At 42.4% G+C, this 23,828-nt stretch overlaps 1 protein-coding gene across 3 annotated transcripts in view; it reads right to left on the reverse strand.

The window, feature by feature from the left end:
* The window catches only part of MICU1 (mitochondrial calcium uptake 1), a 111,052-nt gene extending 88,180 nt beyond the window's left edge, over positions 1 to 22,872 (reverse strand). For all 3 annotated transcript variants that reach the window (XM_009290567.1, XM_009290568.1, XM_009290566.1), the window contains exons 1-2: positions 22,786 to 22,872; positions 11,181 to 11,342 (exon numbers count right to left, since the gene is read on the reverse strand). In XM_009290567.1, coding sequence (XP_009288842.1) covers positions 11,181 to 11,341 — 161 coding nt within the window. In that variant the 5' untranslated portion in view covers position 11,342; positions 22,786 to 22,872. The remainder of the gene's footprint in view (positions 1 to 11,180; positions 11,343 to 22,785) is intronic.
* Between the last annotated feature and the right edge of the window lie 956 nt (positions 22,873 to 23,828).

The following is a 23,828-nucleotide window of genomic DNA, read 5'->3' on the forward strand; positions in this document are numbered from 1 at the left end:
ACAGTAGAAAAGTACTTAGCAATCAGATGCTATTTAGTCTCAAAAGGAAATGTAGGAGATCTAACAAGTAGTTGGGCACTCAGGAGTCAGCAAAGACCTTGCCACCAAACAAAAAGCAGGAGAGAGGAATCCTGCCTGACAGATGCGTTCTTCAGATGAATAGAGTTGCCACTCTCCTTGCATGTAAACATCTGGAGACATCCAAGTGAGGTTTAAAAGCCACTTAAAACTTCAGGCTTTCATACTGAAATGCAAAAGCAAGCTTGGACACAATGTTCATAAAAATAGGCACCTCCAGGGATGGGGAGTACTTTAAGTGAGGAGCTCTGTCTCATCCTCAGCTCAACCATGTCCAGCAACTAAATTTGTTAGCTGAAACTTTAATAAGAAATTAACCAGAAATTAGCCCAATTTTTCAGGATGTCATCCCACTCACAGGACTTTTTACTAGTTTGCTTCCTTCCTCATCTTTCACAGTACTTGACACTGACGTAAATTAGCACAATGAATTTGTGGCAAGAACTGCAATGAACACACCAAAATTAAGACAGATTCCAGAGATGAATGTGAACAATTAGATTGAAAAGACAGCTCTGGATACCAGCCATAGCCTAAAATAGGTCCAAGAACATAAGGAGACCGCAGCATGGTCTGTGAGATGTGCACGTCCTTCCTTCCACCCCAGGCAGCAGCAGGAACGTCCCTGCAGAAAGCACCTTCATCTACTGACGGTGCACTCCAAGGAAGAGCTGGACCAACCGGAGAAGATCTCACAGGGAGCAGCAGGAATGGTTAAGGGTCCAGAACACACTGTGGGAAAAACTGACCTAAGTAAGTCAGATTGCTATAAGAAAAGATGGAAAACAGGAACATGAGATAACTGTAATATATATATAAACCACTGTTTTCTTGGTCCAGCGAGGACAGAACAAGACACAGGACGTGCTTAAGGACATCATAAGGGAAGAGACTTATACACCATGGAAAGAAGGAGAAGCCTGCACATATATACGTATACATACACAGAAAACGTCTAATGTTAAGGACAGGGGAACACTGGAATCAGCTGCCAGGGAGGATTTATTCCATCACTGCTCTCTCCATCGCCAGCAAATTGCTAAAAATAGGTGAGACAGCTGCCTGTCAGGACTAGCTTGGCAGCACCCAGCCCTGTCTTGGCAGCAGACTAGCTGATTTCTCACGCTCCCTCCCACTCGCCTCTGCCGCAGTCCAGTTTAGGCACCAGCACGTGGGCGCAGACGGACAGGCCAGAGCATGAGGACCTTGAAGGGGATTACTCTGAAGAAGATTAACCTGAACGGTTTCAGGTCAGTCTTACCAGCTAACTTGGATCATGTGGGATAACATGCTGCTCCTTAGAGGTGACTCCCCAGTAGCCTGCAGAGGAAAATAATTGCTTCATGAAGGTTGTCAACCCTAATGACAGATGCTGGAAGCATCCTACCAACATTACCCTCATATCCTCGTAAATTAAATCTGTTAATTTCTTAATCTAGGAGATGTTGCTTACATTTCCAAACAGAGCTCACCCCAAGTGAGGAACAGGACCATACCCCCAAGCTGCAGCCCTGACAGATGCACACAGCCACAACTTGGTTAACATCCGCCACACACAGAGCTGCAAGCCTGTGGTCCTCACCTCCTAAACATGCTGCTCACTTGAACTTCTCTTGATCCGAACTGTACTTTGAAGGCTGACAGCCTTGATAGCTTCTTTTTTCCCCAAGAAAATGGCAGTTGCTTTCAGTAACTGCTGCAACTCCCCTTGTATTTGCTCCTGGGCATGCAGACGGTACTGCAAGGGAAGGTAACTGATAAAACAGTGAGGCTGGCAGAGATAGCAAGAAGCACGAGGTAGGATGACCACATGAACCCAGTAAGATCACAGCTGGCATCCTGTTCTCTATCTGTTGTTCCCCCAAAAGACAGCAAGCTCATCACCCTTCACCACTGTCACTCACCAGTGTTCGTTTTCAAGAAAAAAAAAAAATCTTAGGTTGGGATAGTAAGGGAAGCAAAGCAAAGCCTCTGATGCTACAAGCTTTTTAAGGTGCCCTCAATAAACACAGAAAGTCTTTTTTCCCCCCCTTGTTTTATTATTATTTTTTACAATACTTGCGGGTTTGTACGAGCCCGGCTTTATCAGTTTGAAATTATGAGCCAGATCAATAGATCCAAATAAGTCTGAGTTAGAATGACAACTACCAAATGCTGAAGATTGTTTTATTGGGTATTCAAAGCTTATACCCAAGGGTGAGAACGATGCCATAACTGCTAAAAAATACAAGTGAAAAAACTCACAACTTCAGTTCAGAAGAAAGCAAGCCCTGTAGAAATAAGGAAACAGAAAAGATGGGAAAAGAGTGTTAAATGTGCTCCATATAAATTGAAAGCTAGATACTGTAGAAAATTGATAAGGGACACAGAAGCACCCAAGGAGGAGGCAATGACCAAGAGAACACTTTATTGTCTGAGTTATCAAAAACAACAAGGAGCATGTGATAAATTGAGATTATTGTTTACCATGTTATTGGAAGTGACAGAACTATGTATTTCCAAGTGAACACTTACTCTGTTTACAATGCTTTATATTCTATATATCCTGATCTTCTCAAGAGAGAAGACAGACAGACTCTCTCCACTTGAATGGTAGCGAAGGTCTATAGAACACAGCAACACTATAGATACGTATTTTCTACTCAGGTCTTTATAAAGGTTTCTGCAGAAGTCTGAGGTTTAGTTTTAATAAGAGTTGGCTGAGACTCTCTGCCCAACTGCTGCTGATATTCAGTAAGCCTTAACTCATTGCTATTAATATTTAAAAAGAGTAAAACAGGACAATAGGTGTTGTGTTATCAGAGACCTGTTATTTAGACAAGGACCAACATTGGACAGAGGAGACAAGATGATCTAGGCTTTCTAATTAAAGGAGGGTAAAGAAGAACTTCACAACAGTCAACAGGGGCTTATGGAAAATAAGTCTTATGCTAAATAGATGTAATTTCTTGATGAGATTACCAGTGGTGTTGATAATCACAGTAGCATTCCCTTAATAAATGCAAGTTCTCACACCGTATTATTCCACTTGCCACTAAATGAAATGGTGATTAATAAGCCAGAGCAACACAAAAATCAACACGAAACATTCAGTAGATTAAAAACCAGTTAATAACATGCTTCAAAATATGAACATTTGGTCATCGAGTGGCTGAGCTTCTCCCAAGCCCTGACAAGGGTAAGTTCCTGGCCCTATGCCACCTCCTTTATTAATGAGCTAGAGGATAAAGTCCCTGCATTCCCTGCCATCTATCAGTAAAGATTCAGAGAGCGCTAGAAATTACGGTCTTGCTTGTTCAGTAAGCTGAGCACAAGCAAGCACACGACACCCATCAAGACGGCCAAAGAGCAAAAGGAACATCTAGGCACAACAAACACAGACATGTTTACATGACTAGTTTCATCCATACTAGAGATTAATGCCTGTGAAAGCCACTTTGCTTTAGTGGATCGTCAGTTGATCGTAACTCCCAGTGAATCATCGCAGTCTTAAGGACAAATGCAAACCTTGTATGTATAAGTACAGGAATCTCAAATCAAGTCTAAATACTAAATAATGCTCCTGTTTGGCACCAATGCTACTGTGCTCAGGTTCTTCAGCTTTTTAGCATCTTTTTTCTCTAAATCCTACCCAATGAAAAGCCACAAATACTTAGTAGGGTAAGTTTTTCGGAGTCAGAGAGCTTACTCCTCCCAGGCCGAGATAAAGGAGTAAATTGATCATAGCCTGCATTCCTGGTAGAACAACAAGCTGGAAAGCTCTGTAACCTAATAACAAAACCAAAAAATGGCTGAAGGTAGGCACTAGCGTACACTGAGGCCGAGAAAAACACAGAGCCTTGTTCACAGTGCAGATAATTAACAATTTCCCTGATGTACAGATTCTCTTCCCCCAATGGTTTCTAAAAAATCAAGATTGAGTGGGCTCCTCCCGCTGAAGCGGGGGGAGATAAGCTTTAGCTCAAGCAGAGCTTAGCCAAGGCAAGCAGTAATTCTGGGAAGTTGTCTGTATTACGTCTGCTTGCACCTTCAGCAATCAAGGAGTTCATTTGCACTGAAGCACTATTCACTTACCAGGCACGTTATACACATCAAGTCTGTATATGTGATGTTACACACATCAAACATCAACTAAAGAAAAACTGATGTGAATTGTGACTTTCAATATTTATTTTCTCCGAGTTCCTTGAAAATATTTAGTTTCTCTGTAAGGACAGACAAATCGGGTCTCTATACTAACGTAAAACGTGAACACAAGTTCATTAATCCAAAATACACTATTTTCCATCTAGTTTAACTAGCCTGTATCTATAATTAAGCATCGTGAAGAACTTTTAAGAGAGAGCAGCCCCAGCACCCAGTTACCTGGCAGGGAAGGAACATGAATTCTCATCAGCATCTGTTCCCTTTCCCAGACCATCTGCAATAATGCAACAAGCCATTAAGTGAAGATGTGCTACAACATTAATCACTGCAGCATCTGGTTTTATTGTGCAAACTACAGGCTCAGTCCTTCAAGGCAGTAAGAAATGGGTGAGCCTATTCACATGCATATAGCAAAGCAGGTGTTTCCACACCAGAGCATTTTATAGGCTTCCAACAAGCAGCGTTTGTCTACCTGACTGTGCTACTCGATCCATCTTCATTTCCATTGAGGACACGAGAACACAAAAGAGCAAATGTAGAGCTACGATAAGTGGTGTTGCCAGACACTAAAGTTATATGAAATAATTCTCAAGAAATAGAGAGGAACTCAAGCAGGCCAGTGGGGAAGAAGAAAGGAAGAGTGCTCCAAGCATCTGACCACCAACTCTCCCAGCTAAAACGTGCAAGATGGAGTTGTTTAAATGCAGGGAACATCTTATTGCTTTGAGTACCCAAAGGAGTGTGAAACCTTTAATTGATGTATGGAAAAAGGTATGTGGGCTACAAGATCCTTTGTGGGGGAGATCCCTTCAGATTTCTTAATTCCCATGAAACCTGGTCTTTAGCTAAAGGCAGACAGCAGTGGAAGATCACAGGAGGTTGGTCAGAGACAGGGCTAACACATGACAGCTTTCAGGCCATACTGCTATTCACAACTGGTAGACCAGAGAAGGTCATTCCTGGCAGCACATTTTGCTCTCCAGCCTGGGATGCGTTCACACAGCTGCATGCTTCTGAGAATTTGGCCTCATGCTCTTGGGACAAAAGTCCCAACAAATTCAGCTGCAAATCCAGGAGGGAGCAATTCCCCACTATGGCTATATTAACACCAATTAAAAACTGTTCTGCTCTAACAAACTCTAGGATATTTAATAGCATTATTCCCTTCCCAGCCAGTACCTCATGCAATCCCTCAGCCGTTTTGGCAGACTGAAAATAGATGGGCTGCATCACATTTACCAAAGCCTCCTCAACCTCACAAGTCTTTTGTTCTCTTCAGCTGGCCCCACAAGCAGCAATAACACATGATCCCATATGTGGTCTAGACACCAAAAAAAAAAAGAGCATATAGCTTCCACCAGCAAGTCTCAGCAACAGCCAACTGCAGGAGACAGCTGAAGCTGTAGAAGTTTGCCAAAGTAAAAAGCTATAAAAAACCCCCCAAGATTAGGCTAACTTCAGTTTTAAAGTCTTCATTAATGAACATTATGCCCATCCCTAGTTTCCTCCCTTGCTTCCTCCCCACAGATCCAATCTTTAGCACAGCCCAGAAGACAGATGGGCCATCGGGTGGTGGTGGACACTGAACGTCGTAAGAAAGTGCCAGCCGTGATAAGACTAGACCCTAAAGGGATGACACTCAATGACTGCATTGGCACTTTACTTCCAAATCAAGAACTAATCAAAATTAAGTGACATTTACAATTTCTGCGCTTCCTCTATTGAGCCAGGAAATTATTCCCCCTACTCCAGTCCCAAATGATGTGACTTCTTGGAGAGATGTTGCTTTCCAGATAGCTACTGGAGGACAGCCAACACGCTCTTAGGGAAGCGTGCAAGGTGAGCAGGTATTTTTAGTTATTCGGTGCCAAGGGGAGGCAGCAGGCATGAACTTGGCCACCAGAGGGCACCCGTATTTTTAAAAAAAAAAGATTAAAAAGTGCCATTTCCAGTGACATTAAAGACCCAGAGTTCAAACAATGCTTATCCTGTTAAGAGACAGAGAATTCAAAGTGTAGTCCCCATAAAATCGCAGCAAACCAAGATGATTCCTGAACCAGTTTCTTGCATTTCCACCTGGCTTCCCTACAGAAATCCCAGCTCTGATTTGCTATGTAGCATTTAAACAAGATGATATGAACATGCACTGATCAAACTCCAGGGCTCTGCAGGCTTTGGGCAATACCTGTGCTTTAAGCTCTGCAGGTCAGCTGAGGTCCTTCCCCCCAGGGCAGTTCATATGTCTGCCTAATTGACTCCAGTTTTGACTTTGGCTCATTACCCGGCATCAGATCCTTTCCTTCCCCTGATGCTCATGGGTAAAAATAATACGAAGCCAAAAGCCACCTGAAAGGACACAGTGCTTTTTCAAGACACCACTCATAGATCAATATGTCTTCAAGCCTGAGGAGAAAACCCTCAGCACAGCAATCCCAAGGATAGTCTCTTAAGTCTGTTACCTCTCAAAGAATTAAAAAAATGGAGCAGAGCTCTCAAAATAAAAATAACCTAATATGGATAATACCTACATTTTTTCAACTTTTCCCTCCTACATCAGGTTAAGTAGTACCTGACACATCTATAGCTATAAAACAGGTTTCTCCCCTCTTGACTATGATTTATGTGGTTTCCTTTGTTTTGCTAGAACAAAGATTTTTAAAGACTCAGTTTCAGCTGGCATAAGATATTTCCAGCAATTCTGCCATTAAACCTGTATTCTAAGCGAATTACTCTAAAGCCCTTAAGACACTGATGCAAAAAAGCAATGCATTCTTAAACAGATTTAGCTAAGGGCTGATCTAGGCTTCAAAATTAATTTCAGAAGCGCCAATGGAAAAAAGCCAAACACAAAAAGCAGTGAAGGCCAGCAGAGCAAGGAAGATGAAGGGTCTTTCCTACAGAGGATCTTCCAGTAAAGCAGTTGGGCACTTGATACAGGATGGACAAAGGAGAAAAGGGTGGAGGAAGAGAGGAAGAAATGGTAGAGATGTAATGAAATCTGCAGAAGTGGCAGCCAGCACCAAAACAGCTCAGCTTGCTGTTGAGGAGTGGAGCCTGAAAAAGAAGAGCTTGTAACAGAATGAGAATATTCTGCCAGGGCTGGGAGACAGGTATCTCGAGCTTAATTGCTTCAACTTACGCACAGGATGGGACAAGAACCAGAAGAGCACAGAAAAAGGCCAAGGGGATGCAGCAGAGTAAGACTGAGTACCACAGTTTGTTGGTTTGTTGGACACAAACACACCGGTAGCAAAGATCTTGTTAACCAACTTCCAGAGCAGCACAGATGTCTTGCTCTTATTCTTACCGCTAATATATTCGCAGAAGGATAAGAAATTAGGCATAACCAAATACTTCCAGTCGATCAGGAACAGCACTGGTAGGACTCTGCTTACAGAGATCCTTCTGTGCTCCCCAAAGGCACATTCGCTCCCTTATTTCATTCAATATTAGGTTGATTGAGTGACAAGCTTCAGCGCTGAAACACCAATTTAAGCGCTTTCACACGCTCACCGCCCATAGATTCAGCGAGGAAGGTTTGTGACATAAAGAAGATATCACTAAATCAGTATTTGGAGCTACAAATAGAGAATACAAGTTTTACACAAGTATCAGTAAAAGAATATTTTTTATAAACATTAAGGTTGCCGCAAACTGTGGGGTTCAATACTTCTCATGTATTAATGCCTCATTTAGATTAGCCAATGCCTGCACCAAGATTTATTTCAATTAATTAATTCAGTTCATTATACCAATGCCCAGATACTTAATTGCTTCTGTTGTCAGCTGGAAATCCTCAGAGTTTAAGTTATTGCTTAGCAAGGGTAAACTTCATTAGTCTTCTAAGCTCAGTTATTTGCATTGCTTAAGTATTCTTCACCATGGCAGAACAGTGCAGCATTAGCTACTCCTGTTGTGTAATTCCTTAATGAGATATATTCCACCAAAAGCAGGCAGCAGGAGCTCCTGGAGGACAGCGAAGGCAACAAGAACAACACTCACCTGCAACGGACAGCTACGCAGAAAGCTACACACAGATGCAGATCAAACGTGGAAGATCCTATCAACCCACTTCCAGTCTATGAAGACACAGAGTAAGTCTTTCCTGTCTCACATCATACAACCACTGGGGTTTTTTTACACATCTTTTCAATCCTTGACTTCTCCTCTACCTTTGTGTGGGCTTTCTTACACCAGCACTGGCTTCTGATGCTGCTCAAAGCATATCCTACAGAATCAATCTGAAATACACGGGTTTCAGGCTGCACATGACAGTCAGAAACCACCTGAGAAGTCCTGTCTTTCTTCATGCTAAGTACTGGAAAGGGTAAATTCACATACAGGCACCACCATATTAATCCCTTTTTGCAAGGTTCCTCACCATCAGAAGCACAAGAAATCTGTTTTGAAATAAAAAGGTTGGGTTTTTTTTAAGTACTAATAAGAAGTGCAGTGCTGCTTCCCACATGTCAGTCGAGAAGAGTTGGGGTATTTACACATGGTTCTATGCAGATGACAAAAAGAAATTCAAGTCAAATACTCTTTTCCTTTTATTATCGCTCTTCCTCTAACAGCGCATCAACTCTTACTTACCTAGCCCAAGAAGTGTAAGATTTTTTGCAATTGCTTCTTGATTCAGCCTATTACACCTTTAATGCCTTAACTATAAAGAAAAATAATTATAAGAAAACAAAAAGAGGGAGACATCCCTCATCTTAAAAGAAAACTTCACTGACAGCCTGCAGGAGAGCATCCATTACTGCATTCCTTACTCAAAGGGCAATGGAGTGTCTCAGCTTCATTGACAGACCACCCAAGGTTAAGCAGAATATTAGCAGGCACACATTCCTCATTAAGAGTCATCTGCCATTAAAGGGACAGTAATTCTTTGTGATGCTAAGAGAGCCATACTTAAGACCTGCTGGACCTCTCAGAGACTAACTGTGCAGCACAGGAGTTTCATGTCACAACAAAAGCACAGGTGCTTCACTATCCAAAGGAAAACAAGCATCTTAGGTCATCCCTATGACAGACTAACTGCACCAACAGAACTGGTTACGCAAAGGACCTCCCTAACCTGCTTCCTATTTAAATACCTCTGCAACATTTAATAGATCAAAATCACCTACTACTAAGTGTAAATACTCAGATGCACACAGACATTTCTCTCTGTAGTATATAAATTACATTTTCAGTGACACTTGGCCTATTTGATCCCCGTGCCCTGGCTACATGTATTACATATTTACCTTTTATAACTAATTCATTATACTTACTACTACTTACTGTAATAACCCAGGATGTAACTAGCTGAATAACCCAGGATGTCATTACAAACATTTTTTAATTCACCTATGCTTATTCTTAAACACGATTAATCACTCAATTTATATATTGTGAAAGACAAAAGGAAATTTGCAGTTTCTCATCCCTCGTTTATTTAAACACAATGTTAAAATGCCTATTTGAGAGTCTGTTTAAAACTCCTACAGGTGTCAGTGTGAAGTATTTTCTACACCAAACATACCAGTTTTGTTCCTCCTCTTATTCAAGAGCTGTATGCCAAGTAATTAAAGTAACACATAAGCCTGGATGTACTTTTATTTTACAGTTACAGACATTGTGTATTTATTTCATGGCTCATATAGGAAAGGGATACTTAAATCTGTACAATTCTATTTAGTGCTTTACAAATTCGTAAAAGACAAAGGAGACAGAGCAAGGAAAGAAAAAAAAAAATTAAAATCACAGCAAGCCAATCTCTCCAGACTGATGAGGACTGGGGAGATCGCAGACCACACTAGACCAAAGAGGCTGCCATCTCCTTTATCTGATTTCTATCAGCGCTCTCAGCTGAGCAAGGTCAAGCCTGGCCACAGTGTCCAGGGGCCTCCAAGGAACTCCAGGAGCCAAAAAATCACTCCCTGAAATCACCCCTGACCTAGCACTCCGCATACCCTTAGCAGCTCTTTGCTGCAGGAAGCACCTTCCTCCTGATAAAAGGCAAAGCTAACAACTGACAATTTGGCTGTTGTTAAAAGCAGGGGTGAATCTGCTGCAGGAGGGAGATATTAACTCCGTTGTCTTTTGGAGAGCTTTACGTAGGACATGATGTCCTACCTACTTTACAATCACGCTCAGGATATTTTTAGTGGAAAAAACCCTGCTCACTTCCCTGCCTGAAAAGGGGTGTTATCCTGGCCATCCATGACCTTGAGTGACACTGCCAGTGCCACACTGCTTTCACGTTTTGAGGGAAGAGAAGGGAGTCCTTGATTTATTTCAAACGTGGCATGGGCCCAGGGTTCAGTGAGGGTCACCTCAGGCAAGCACAAATATCTCCTTTCTCCTCGCAGTTATGGAAACAAGCCTTGAGCTTCATTGCTCAGAGTAGGTGTGCTCAGGCTCTGGCCCTTATAAACCTCATGAGTCTCGCGTGCAGCTACCTTACCACTGAAAGATGGACTGTCCCCTTTTGCTCCTCTGCTATGTTTTGTATGTGAAGCGGTCAGCAGAACACAAAGAAAAGCAGAGCAGCATCCCCTGGCCAAGCATGCTGTCCTAGCAGCCCTCCCAGAAGCTGAAAGCATGATGTTTTCACCCAGGTTGGTAGAGTCAACAGATTTATCTTCACACAACACCACCACAGACCTGTGTAGCATCACCACGTAGGGGGAAGCTGGGCAGCAAACCCCACCAAGGGCAAACAGCCCATGCTGAGGATGGCTACAGAGGAAAACTTCAGCCCTGAGCTTTCTCACGTCGCTCTGGCTACTCACAGCAGCAAAGCAGCTCTACAGGGAGTCAGCAACAGCCATTCCTTCCCATGCGGCAGAAGCAGGACAAGCAATAATGCTTTGCAGATCTTAAACCCATCTGCAGGTACTTACCACAGGACTAAAGCAGCGTGAGGTCTCAGGCAAAAAAAAAAATAAAAATAAAAAAATGTATGTTACCTCTGCCAAAGGAATCTGGCACTTGCTGTCACTGCAGCTGTCCCTACAAAAGCTGCCACCATGAGCCTACGCCTGGTCCTGGGGTGATGTGCCGTCCCATGGTAACGCCACGAAACAGCAGACAGCCCTGCTGCAACAGGAAGAAATCGAAGGCGAAACATCCTGTCGAATAAGAAGAACACATCAGTAAAGCAACAAACGGTTTCCAGTTGTGGACTCTCACGCTGACCCTCAACCAGATATTCGCTCACATTTTTTCTAAAATAGGAAAAGTTACAGAAAATAACTGTCACAGATGTTTATTACCTGTTCTGAAATAGGCATGTAACCTGTCTAATAAACAGCAAATCACAAGTATTACATATTGGCATACACCTGGCTGACACACCTTGCTGTCACATCCCAACTACTTACTCAGCTGCTCTTACAAGATTTTCCAAATTCCTTTTCAGCCTTTCCCCAGGACACTTCATTAAGAGGAAATATTTGCACACTCCCACTCAAGTGCCAAGGCATGGAAGATGCAGGTAGATCTTACAAGCAACTACAGCAAATAAGAACCATTTGGCCAGAGGAAAAGACACAGCTGTATTTTAAAAGGCAAATTAAACCAAGTAACAAGCCAACCAAACAAACAAAACCCCAACCCAGTCATTTTAAATTTCCTTAAGAAAACCCTACTGTTCTTAGATCACTTTTTTAGCTAGCCTGGAGCAAAAACATTTATATTCAACTTTAAGTATAAGGCAAGTTTCAAAGTGTTAAAACTCGTAAAATACAAACCATGCCCTGTTGCTCTGTACCACGCAACGGTACAGAGACAAATGGGAAACCAGAGCTACTAATTTAAATATTATTACAACGGAGAAATCTGAACCACAAAAATGTCACCTCATCATACACACCAGCTACAGGAGACAAAGCAATTTTTGCTAGCTCACAAGATTGAAGATGAAGGATAAATGTTCCCTTTGAAAAGAAAAGGTGCTGTATCTTTTAGTGGAAAAAAGGTTTTATTTCTAACGGATGTAAATTCAGTTTTCCGGTCATGGGGTCAGCCTTAAAAAAAAAGAAATTGGGAGCAGAATGGCAAAAGAGAATTCCCAAGGCCAGCAAAAACATTGGAAGTGGAGAGCAGGGAGCAGTGGCCTGATTTCTTCCTTTTGTTCACCATTCTTGCTGTTCTATTCAAATATTCCCAGCCAGTAAGTAATCACAGAATACAAAAATAAAGTCACGTCTATTGCTTTCTGTTCGCTTTTGCAACTCAAGATGCCACCGTGCTGTTTTGCTAAACCATTAACTTCCAACAATGAGAATCTCGGGACCATTTTGCGCAAACACGTCTTACACGTGTGGTGTGTTATCCCATTTCAGCTATAAAGAGTTGAATGCATTACTGCCCTTTTCCTCCAATTAAAGCAACACGCAGCTCAGGATTTCATAACAGGAACCGGTGATGTGAACTTAGGGAGGGGAAGAGAGGAAGAGGGAGGGAAGACGCACATAAAATATTCAGCAGATAATTGAGTGCCAGAGCTCAGTATCTTTTAAGGCAAGAGGTGGTGGAGATGCATCTGAAGACTTCACAGCACAATCAAGAAATACATGGTGAGGGGAAGAAAAGCATAGATAATGAAAAGTCCTTAGCAAATCCCTTATCGGTGATTTTTCGTATCAGATCTAAGGCTTTTGCATGGTCCTGGGGCAAGCGAGACAGGATGGAGCACCAGCAGGTGACAGCAGGCTGGAACGGAGGTGGCAACACTGCTCTTGATGGGTAGGGCAAAAGCCACAGGGTGTCTCTCCCTTGCCACCCTGGTTTATGGGCAAAACCCACAAATTCTGCTGCTCACAGCTAGTGCATCTGAATAGCATCCATTTTATATTTATCTGTACACATATTAAAAACCAAGTTTGCAGTCAGCATTACCATTTTGTTTATTACTTTAAAAATAAATAGGCTTAAAATTAAAGTTCTGATGGAACACAGCCAGCCAACAGCATCTATTCTCCAATATTCTCCAGCTCTGAACAATAGAAGACTGCGTTATGAAAAACAGCTCTTATCTCAAATTTAAAATATATTTCCATCCTATACAAACCTGATGTTCCCACTTCATCTCCAGGGATGAATTTCTGTTACGCATGCAGAGAAAAATCTGCAAGTATTAATTTTCACAGAGAAGCTAACGTTGCCCTTACTTGGGTTCCCCATCCTAATTACAGCTTTATATGCATAAGATGTAATGGATAAGGGAAGTGTTGCCAGTATCATTTAATCAGTCAAAATGAAAATCAAGCCCCACAGTGCTTACTTTTGAGCTTGAAGAGATTTTTACAACATTTCAGATTGTTGGCTTTAGTACTGCATAAATGTTTTCTGTCTGAGCCCTAAGAAACACTAAATTATCTACTTTGTCCAAGTAATCTCTATCCTTGATGGTGCTGGGACATTCACCCAGACAGTGCTCACTTGGTAGTAATTCCCGAGAGAGCTGAAAGCAGGCAGTTCCCATAATAACCCTAAAATAAAGAGTATCCTTATCTCAGAATGCAAAAAAGCACTTTGGAAGCTAAATTTTCCATGCTTTCCATCTGCAATTTTACAATCTCTTTTTTTTTTTTTTTTTTTTTAAAAAGAAAGCGCCATGATATTTGGTATGTTTGTTAAAAGCTCCAGGCATTTAAGACAAGATCACTCAAGAAAGCTGGTGCCCACTTTTAAAAAGATTAAGTGTCTTGCCCTAACTGCAGCAATGAAAAGCTTAACACCACAATCTGCAGTAGGATAAGGAATAAAACTGAGATAAAGTATAAAACACCCAAGAACTGATGTGATTACAGCTTACAATAAGAAACAACCTCAATTCTTGCATGTTTTAATGCATAAATGATTTTTTTTTACAAGATACAACAAAATAGCTCAGAGAAGAAAAAAAAACTTAACTCCAAAACACTGAAAATAAGGATCAAACATAAAAGTGATCATGATGTTCTAGCAATACTGCTACAAGTAATCTGTAGATCGTATTTTTCTTAGAGATAAACCAGTCTTTTATCTTAAGTTCTTGCTCAGAACAGCTCTACAGTTACTTTCAGAGGTTGAATTAATATCCTTGGACAAAAGAAATAGCTGGTTTTTTTTTTTCTCCAGAAAAGAATGACATATCTGCTTTTATTTGTGCCACAAGACATGGGTATTATTTTTTTAAGCAGAAGAGGCAACTGACAGACTTGAAGATTTAAAAACAAAGCTTTGTTTACTGGCTGCTCCACCAAAACCCATTCCTTGGAGCCCAAACATTCAAAAAACACCACAAAACACAACAAAAAACCCATCTCACCCCAATCCCCTTGTCAAAAGAGATCTGACAACCCATCCTGGTACCTGGTTTGCTCTTTCCACCTCAGGACCACGTTTTTGTTCTCCAGCTCCATGGTTTAAGCTGTGTTTCTGCACCAGCTGCTGCAGCAGCAGCTCTCACTGCCATCAGGTAAGTGCTCAGGGCCCTGCTCTATGGGTACATGCCACCGGCAAGTGAGAACAGTACAAAGCCTCATATATTTGTAATTTAACATTAAATGTGTTAGCGTCTTTGACATCCAGGAAACCCACAAACCCATTAGGAAAGTACCACTTCCGATCCAAGACACAACAGGCATCATTCAAACTGAGGACATCCAGATCACTTTAAAAGAAATGCAAAATTATTTCAACAGCTATATACATTCTTGCTTGATGTGGATATTTTATTTTCCCAAACAATGATCCTCTGTCCACTAACCTGTTTTGCAAGGAAATTCAGACAGGCTCTCTGCTTCTCCCCCCTGGCACATCCAGAGCATCAACAGTCCAGCCCTGGATTTTTCAGTGCACGTAAGAACTGGCAGATCCCATCTCTCTTGCATTCTTTTTCAGATACCGAAAGAAAAAGAACAAAAAGACTTGCTCCTGTTTTTCCAGCACTCCAGTTAGCTGATGGTTTCCATACTGAAAGCACTAAGTAGCCCAGCCCAGGCAAAAGGGACTTCTTCGCACCTGGGTACCCCCAGCACCGAACTTTTTGTAGTCCTTTTTGGCAATCCAGAACAGCCACAGCCGCAGCTTTTAAGATGAAACACACTTAAAGCAGCTTTTTGATGTCGAAGCTGGCCTCGGTGGCACAGGCACACGAGAGGGAGAACAGTAACTGAATACGCTGATGGGTGTTTAATTTTTAATCAGAGAAAGGTTCACAGGCACATTTTATTTGAACAATTTTACTAGGACATGGTAAGCTTGTGCATTAGCACAGAATGTCAACTGTAAATTTAAATGAAAAATATTGTTATGTAGTAAGATCTTCTCAAAAAAGATTTGCATTTACGAGGCACTGCTCAGGCATAAAGACTTCTGCAGGGACTGGCTGAGATGGAGTCACTAAGAACTGAAAGAGCTTTCTGGAGCCATATGTTTATTAAAAAGCAAAGTTTGACATTGCCAGAGCGCACCAAGACATCCTGACCCAGCAGCAGCAGCTGTAGGAAGATTCCTCACCTATCTCCATCCCAGCCCCTGACTGTCAGTTATACCTCACCCTCGCTCACTGAAGCCAGCGACGTCGGCTCCAGAAGACATGGGGTGCCCTGAAGCAGAGAGCCAGCAGCAGAAGAGCACAAGTCTCGGCTCCCAGCTCTCCTGTCTCCATCTTCAAGAGGATTATTGAGAAGAGGGGAAGGAAAAATTGCAACAGGGGAAAAAGTACAACAAATAAATCCCATGGGAAGGAAAAGTCAAGACACACAGGAAAGGGCAAAGCAATCGCGAGAGAAGTTTCACTGTCAACAGTAATATAGAGATACCTAAAATAATCTGATACATAAATCGGGGAAAAAAACCTCTTAGCATCAAACCTGCATCCACCAAAGTTAGTTATTAATTTTGACTTCTCCTCCCCCCCAGTTCTCCATACTTTCCATTTACAAACTGGTACCAGCGAGAGAGATTTGTACAAGGGTAATTCATATGAAGGGTGCCCGGAGGTGGATTCCAGCTACTGAGGCGTCTGGATCCACTCCTTCCCCCATCCCCAAGAGAGACCGAACCGCTCCTGCTCTTTTCCCCTCCTATAACTCCAAACTTTCACCTTACCCAGTGCAATTTTCAGTTAAAGGATTACTCACATTACTGAAGTTATTAGCTTACTAAGACACATAAATCAGTTTTGAGAATGAAAATGAAATCTAGCAGCAAAAGTAATTTCTTCTCAGGTATGAGATTGGGACAATATTTGATCACATTAATTTCGCTAGAGAGGGGAACCACATTTGTTTCAGAGCACAGTTCAAATTGATGGAGACTCTACGAAGCATCAATCCATAACACGCTGCCAGGTCTTTAGCAGAAACCTAAGCCATAGCCTGGCAATTTCTTTAACTGTCATTGCAGTAAGGGCTCTTCCTAAAATCCTCAGCCCTGAAAACGCACACTTCCCAACTCTGCAGCTCTGTAACTACACCCAACTGTCACTCGTCCTCTCCTTGGTGACGATCAGTGCCGTCCCGCAAACAGTCAGGATTTAGTATTAACCTTCGTTCTGCTCTGAATGCAGCTGCTATTAAAGCCATACTATTGCATTTCATAACATGTTTAAAAATTCAGTCTAACATTGCACTGCCAACACGTTTTGGTGTTCCGCAGTCACCTTGCCATTAACATGGCTTATTTAGTAGAACGATTTACCGGGATAATATCCATTAAGACTCCATCGTTTATGCCATCCTCATTTCACAAGTTGCTTTATTCTGCCAAATTCATCATTTAGCATTGTAAGACACAAAGTGAAAATAAAACAGCAAAACCATGGCTAGTTGGAATCCAACTTGTTAAACTACCACTTTTACACACAGCTGTTCTTCTCCTCAATTTAATGCATACATCCTCACTATTAGCTATATTTAAATTAAGGAAAATGTAGGTTTCTCTGTTACTATCAGTTGCTCTAATCCCTCCCCTACTTTTAAGCTCCACATACCCACACACCTGGGCTCTCACCACTTGAAAACAAATAATCTGCTAGGAACTGCAGATCATCCTGAGATAGCAAGTACTATACAGAAGAAATAATCATCTCTCCTTGGGCTGTGCAAGTCACCCATGCTGATTTCTACCAAGTCTGCTGAATCGAGCAAACTGGCCAGAGAAGAGTCACAAACTCCAAACACTGCCACACAGAGCCTAGATTAAAACCGACAAGACTGCAAATAATTTTACTGATCTTCAGTGCTAAGTAGAGAAGATGATGCGTTGTGCAGACACACAAGACCTTGGATTTAGCTTTAATAAAGCATTATTAGTAATTGCAACTGGATTATTTATGAGCGTGTAGGTCAATAGCTAGCTTGGTCTTGGTCTTCCCTTGAAAGGGAGACAGGAGTGTTTACTCACCGGGGAAAGATCTTTGCCTGCACGCCTTCAAACATTTGAAGTCTATTTAGGATAAAGACTTTGGTGCCAAGTAAAATGGCAGAAGCAGCATTGCTTGGCAAGTTCAACAGCAACCCCAAATCCAACCCGCTACGCTGAGTTGCTAGAGGACTTGTGAGTGGATGCAGACACCACAAACTGCAGCTTTTGAGAAACATGAAAAATTGGTGTACTCAAACAAAATAAACCAGTTACATCTGTTGCAGCAGCACTGAAAATAGCACCTTCAGCAAGGATAAAATATTTGCTTTCTACTTCAGACAGTCAGTCTCCAACAATGGACAGTAGGTTTTTAAGGGGCAACTATAATCTTCCACAGAAATGAATGCTAAATGCTGCTTTCCCCTCCTCCCCTCAAAATGCAGCCTATTCCTTGGGCTTTTCTACCTAGAAAATATTATAGTAAACCCCAGCACTGACAAACTCCCTAGAAGCATCTCCATAGAAGCCAGTTGGTAACTAGTGGAGCTGTAAAAACAAAAAACAAACAAAAAACTTCTCACCCCTAATTAAGGACAATGACCCTGTTTCATGAGCTACTTCCACCTTAATCAGCCCAATGTGAAATTTTCTTTTTCCAATCACTATTCCCAAATAATCAGGCTGTCTTTGCAAACCAGCCACAAGAGCAGGTGCACCAGAGCAGAGGCATTTTTGCAGGAGGAAAAAAATGACACCGATTTGAGGAGCGAAGGTTTGTCAGAGAACTTTTGGCAGAGGGGTGGAAAACATAACACTTCTGCCTTTTTCTGTAGAAAGTTACAGCCAGCAGGAATACGGCTACTTAAATCACCTGAGTGATTTAACTTGCCTTGCACAATCTCTGTCAATGGGATGTGGTTTTCCTGAGAATTCCTAACTTTCACAACAAATGGAAAGACCCTCCTTGAAGCTCCTGCCCTTTCTCCAGCTGATGGCCACCTACCTGCACGTACCTTACAAGAACAAACAAAAAAAATCCCAGAGCGGTTAAGGTAGATTTAAGAGGTGCTTATGGCTTACTCGGCTCCAAGAAAATTGGTGTTAATTCTTAATGAATAAACATGTGTTTCACAAGAAAATAATGCTGGAAGAGAAAAATGTAAGTACTCTGAGGAGAAAGCAAAAGCCTCACTAGGCTGTGAAGGTGACAATTCGACAGGCTTGAGTTATCTGCAGATACATTGTCCAGCTCCAGAAAAAGATAAATTTCTTTTTTGAGGTAGACAGCAGAGGATCATCTCAGAATTTGACATGGTGAAGTCTGTACCTCTTTTCCTCTCCGACAAGGAGGAAAAAGATTTGTGAACCCACTGAGAACCTGAATTTGAATATCACCGTACGATAATTTCACCCTTTCCCATTCTGTCTTTTAAACAGAAACATCACCTACCCCAGCCATGGCCACTTGCTTCTTTAGAAAATGCCTCTCCTGCCCAAAGAGCCACAATTCGATGGCACATATCCAAATAAATTTTAAATAAAAATCTTACTGAAATAAACAAAAGAGTTACAGCATCTGTGTTTCATCTACCAGATGGCAATTTCTTGGGAATTCAAGAGAAGAGCGTTGGTTCCCCCCCAAAAAAGAAAAGCAAGTCTGAACCGCTGCAGTTGCTTTTCCAGCAACACGTCATTGGATTAGCTTGAACTTCAGAGAGAAAAAAGGATACAGATAAGCCTGGCTAGTGCCTTGTGGTTTTAGAACATGACCCGAGGAACTCATTTTCAGCATGAACAAGCCGGCAACAAATACTCGGCTCCATCCAAGGTGGCCAGGCAGATAGCACACCTGTGCTCGCATGCTGATCTGGAGCAAACGCCCAGATGGGGTTTGCAGAGGACCAGATGAGTCACGGTGCCTGACCACCACCTCCCTCCCTGCAGCCATGAAACCAAAAAGCAAAAAATCCATCAGCGGATGGAGGAGTTTTACTTTGCAGTCCACCAAAACTTCAGCCAACAGAAAAAAGGAGATTATATTAATGAAAATAGCAACCCACAGTTACAGACTGTAAGAAGAGGTGTAAAGAAACACATCCGCATATCAGTGCTGTTAGGGTTTAAATTAACAGAGGCAGGGGCAAACTCCCAGGCAACTCCAATATACAGCAAGCACATATCTGGCGCACGCCCTGGGCAGCTGCACGTGCTGGGCAGCTGCACACACAGCATCTAATACAGTGACAATCCTCCTGTATTCTTTAACACTGACTGGCATAAGGCAGGCGTCAATTCTTGCAGATCTTCCTTGTGTTTGTATCACAGCTAAGATTTTAGTGAAAAAATACGACTACTCTTCTAGCTCTCGAAGCAAAAATGCCAGAGATGGAAAGTTTGCATCAAGCTAATGAAAACACAGATGTTAAAGTGGTGGTACATAACACAACTAGTCTATACAGATACTGGGTCTGATTGTGATGTTGCCATAGACCAGCTTTGTCTGCATCACAGACTGACACACTGCAAGTTATGAAGCCACATGGATTCACAGGTCTCATGTTTCAAGCGCAGATCAGCTACAGTGTTGCTTAACTCAAACCATGACCTTCTTTCTTGCTGTCTACTTGAGTATCTTGGGTTTCATTTCAAAGAGCTATAAACTCTAAAAGTAAGAGAAAAACCTAAGAATTTGAGCTTGAGAGACCCTGGAGACTTAAAAGAAACCCCCCACTCCAGAGACGCCAACTTTTTTTCTATTTAAAAAACACAATCTGAAAACCATTACTTTAAGCCACTGATTTGTTTTGTTGGTGGCATAGAGGAAGGGTGACAAATTGTCACAGGCTGCAGGGACAGAAAGGAAACCCTGTAATGTATCAAAGGCTGTTTACGCAAAGCATTTAAGGCCACACATTCACGGCTATATAAACCAGCACGAATAGCTGGCCTGCCCCCGGCTGTGTATTCCCACACACCTGGCTATTCAAAATTCCCAGTTACAAGGATCAGCGCTTTGGTCCACTTTACCTTCTCCTGCCCCACATCCACAGTAGTGCCACCCCAGACAAGAGGATCTCTTCACACAGCAGTACTGCCAGCTCCAAGCGATGGTGGGACTGCAATTAAAAGCTGGTCTCAACAGAGATTAGATCCAGAATGCATGAAAGAAAACGCCATGGCAGGTTTCTTTGGGGAAAAACAGACAAGGTAGCAGGCAAAGACAACCCAGAATTTACTAGCCAAGGACTTTTCAGATAACGCTACAGAAGCCGCAGTAAAACAAGGCATGATCTGAACAGTCAAGTTGTCTATTTTTTCTGTTTTATATCATCTTAAATCTTTCACTACAGGGCAAGCCTGCCAAAGACTTTTGGATGGTATGTGCTTAGGAAGACAAAGCGTATTTCGACTCAGATTTTGCTACAAGTCCTTGCATTTCTTACTAGAAGTGTCAAACACATCACCCTAAAGAGATATATAGCCATTTTCCTCATTAAGAGGTAGCCATGCCATCTGCAACACACCTTTTTTAAAACCATTCCGTTTAAAAAAAAAGTAATAATCTCTCAAAGGCATACAATACTGGCTACAATACTCAACGACCCTGGGTAACCGTTTCCTGCTGAATTATCCCCAAGAGCATCATCCCACCCAAAGTCACACCTACACCAAAATACTTTTTCACTAACACCCCTGCAACGTCCCAGCAGGAATGCACAGCATCTGGAAAACTAACAAATAAGCGGTTTTTATTGTTGTTCACAAGCATCCTCAGCCCTAATGCACTGAACTGTCTTAAAATACTGTGCACCAGCAAGGCCACTGGAAACTTGGGAAGAATAAAACAAGTATTTCTATACCCCAGCTCAGTCCATCTCAAGAAGTGTCACTGCAGCAAATGGAACAGCATGCAGCAACGTGTTTTTATAATATACCTGATTGCTACAGAACTTATTTCGCTCAAGAAATGCAAAAACAGTTGTTTCCACATTCTAGATCTAAACACACCTGGTGGCTCCCTCAAATATCACCTGAAAAATGTAATGCTTATGGGATACTGCTTCAAAGCCTTTCTGAGACTTCAAATGATTTGCAAGTCTTGCAGTTTGTCCTATTAAACTGCCCGAGGACAACGGTACAATTTCTCCTCTCAAAACACTACCACAAGCTTACCCAGGAACCTGACTTCTTGGCCCAAAAGGCGTAACAGGAACCCATACAGAGAAGTTACACAAAGACTAATAAGGCATAGGGAGCTCCAGAGAGCCCCCAGTAGGCAGACATTAAGGAGGTAAGCAAGGCACGCCATTCTTTTTCCTCCAGAGCATGAAATTTCAACTTCTTTAATTCAGGAAGCATAATGAATATCACAAAAGTTTCTGCAGAAAATGGGTCCTTTGGAGAACAAGCCGTTTCCACGAATAAAGAAAGAATAGGGGTTACATGAGCTAAAGATACACTGCTGAATACGCAGATTATACTCTTTCTAACATACCACTGAATACCAGAAAATTTAAGAGGATGGTTATAAGCCACAGGACCCTCCATGCCCTATTCTGGCAGCAGCTATATTAGCTAAAGAAGCTGCTGCCTGAAACTGGTGGCCACCACGACCCCCTCCAGAGTCCCAGGGAAGAGGGCAGTGATGACGCTAGAACACATTTTCCTCGTACCCCTGGGTTGGCCAAGAAATACTTTGTTGCTCCAGATGGACAAGCACATACAGTTCAAGCATCTTTAGCTAGTTTTGGTTGTTAGTTTTGGGTTTTTTTTTTTAAGATACCTCCCTATGTTAAAATACATTTTTACTGAGTGCATAGGAATAGTGAGTTGCATTTTTTTTTTTTTTTTAATATATTTTATGAAAGTGGCACAACTAAGGTTGGGTTGACAGGAAGCTCCAGGCAGCAGACTTCTTCCACAGCTCGCTCCCATGCCTGCTTCGCTCCTCCTTCCAAATCACACAGCACTGCCCAAGGCCTTCCAACAGAAAAGTCAGCACAACTTTTCACACTGCAAAAAGGCAACCTGTTTTCCTACAGCTTTAGGAAAAATCCTGGGTGAACACTTTGGAACAAGAATAATTCCAAGCAGGGCAGATTTAAGGGTAAATATCAGCCAGATGATTAGTTCAGCAGAGTTAAGAGTCCCTGAGAGCAGGGCCACAACATGCTATGAGTTGCACACCCCAGCAGGCAGCAATACCATCCTCACCTGTAGCGCAAGTGTATTTGCTCCCAGCTTGCGGGTCAGGCGGTCATGAAGAACGCAAGGAATTATTTCTTAGCGATTGCAGGGCTGTGTTCTAAAAACAAGAAAGAAACATAATAAAGATTATAACTCTGCTGCCAGCAACATGCTGCATACGATTTCCCTCCTGGCAGTCGTGCTCTGCGTATTAGTGCTCACATATATGGACCTCAGTGCTCGCATCTCAGACTGCCCGCCAAATAAAGCCAGGAGGGAAAAAATGGTCATGCAGCTGACTAAAAAGAAAACAAAAAAACAAACAAGCAAACCAACCAATCACAAACCAGCCAGGCCTTTACTTTAACTCAAGTCCAAGCTGGCACTCAGGTTTCTAGAGGAGAAAGCCTCAAAAAATCCTGCCCTGTTTGACCTCCCCACCCCTAGTCAGTAGACCCCACAAAACAGACTCAGATTTACCGCCTTTCCCAAGCAGCTCATTAAACTAAAGGCAAATACGGTACACATAAATCATGTCACGATAAAGATCAGGCCATTCTATACTCTCAGTAGTTTATTAACCCAAATTCACCCTAAAGGTTTTTGCAAAGACAAGCTGCTCATCAAATACAGTCTGGCCGTTCAGTGAAGTTAAAGCTGTTTAACGAACCGCTATTAAAAAAAACTGCTTTGACATTAGCTATAACATACAGCAATAATTCACACAGCCCCGGCAACGCTGCAAGCAATCCCCTACAGCAACAGCAAAAATAAACCAAAACCGGGGAGCAGGGGACCCAACACCTCGCAGTGCGCGAGAGCTCCCCGAAAGACTCCTCGCAGGCCCCCCTTGGCCCAGGCACGCCGAGGGGGATCCTTCCTTCTCCTGCGGCTTTCCCAGCAGGAAAAGCTGAAGGCTGTAATGAGGGCACAGACCCTAAGGTTTGTTTCATAGGAAAGAAAGCATAGTATTACTGCAGGGGCCCGGGGGATGGAGAGGCCGTAACACGGCACCCCGAGCCCCGTGTGCTTGTTGACCTGCAAAGCCCGAGTTCCCCAGGCAGCAGCTC

This window comes from Aptenodytes forsteri, unplaced genomic scaffold (genome assembly GCF_000699145.1).
Source record: "Aptenodytes forsteri isolate BGI_AS27 unplaced genomic scaffold, ASM69914v1 Scaffold349, whole genome shotgun sequence".
Taxonomy (NCBI): domain Eukaryota; kingdom Metazoa; phylum Chordata; class Aves; order Sphenisciformes; family Spheniscidae; genus Aptenodytes; species Aptenodytes forsteri.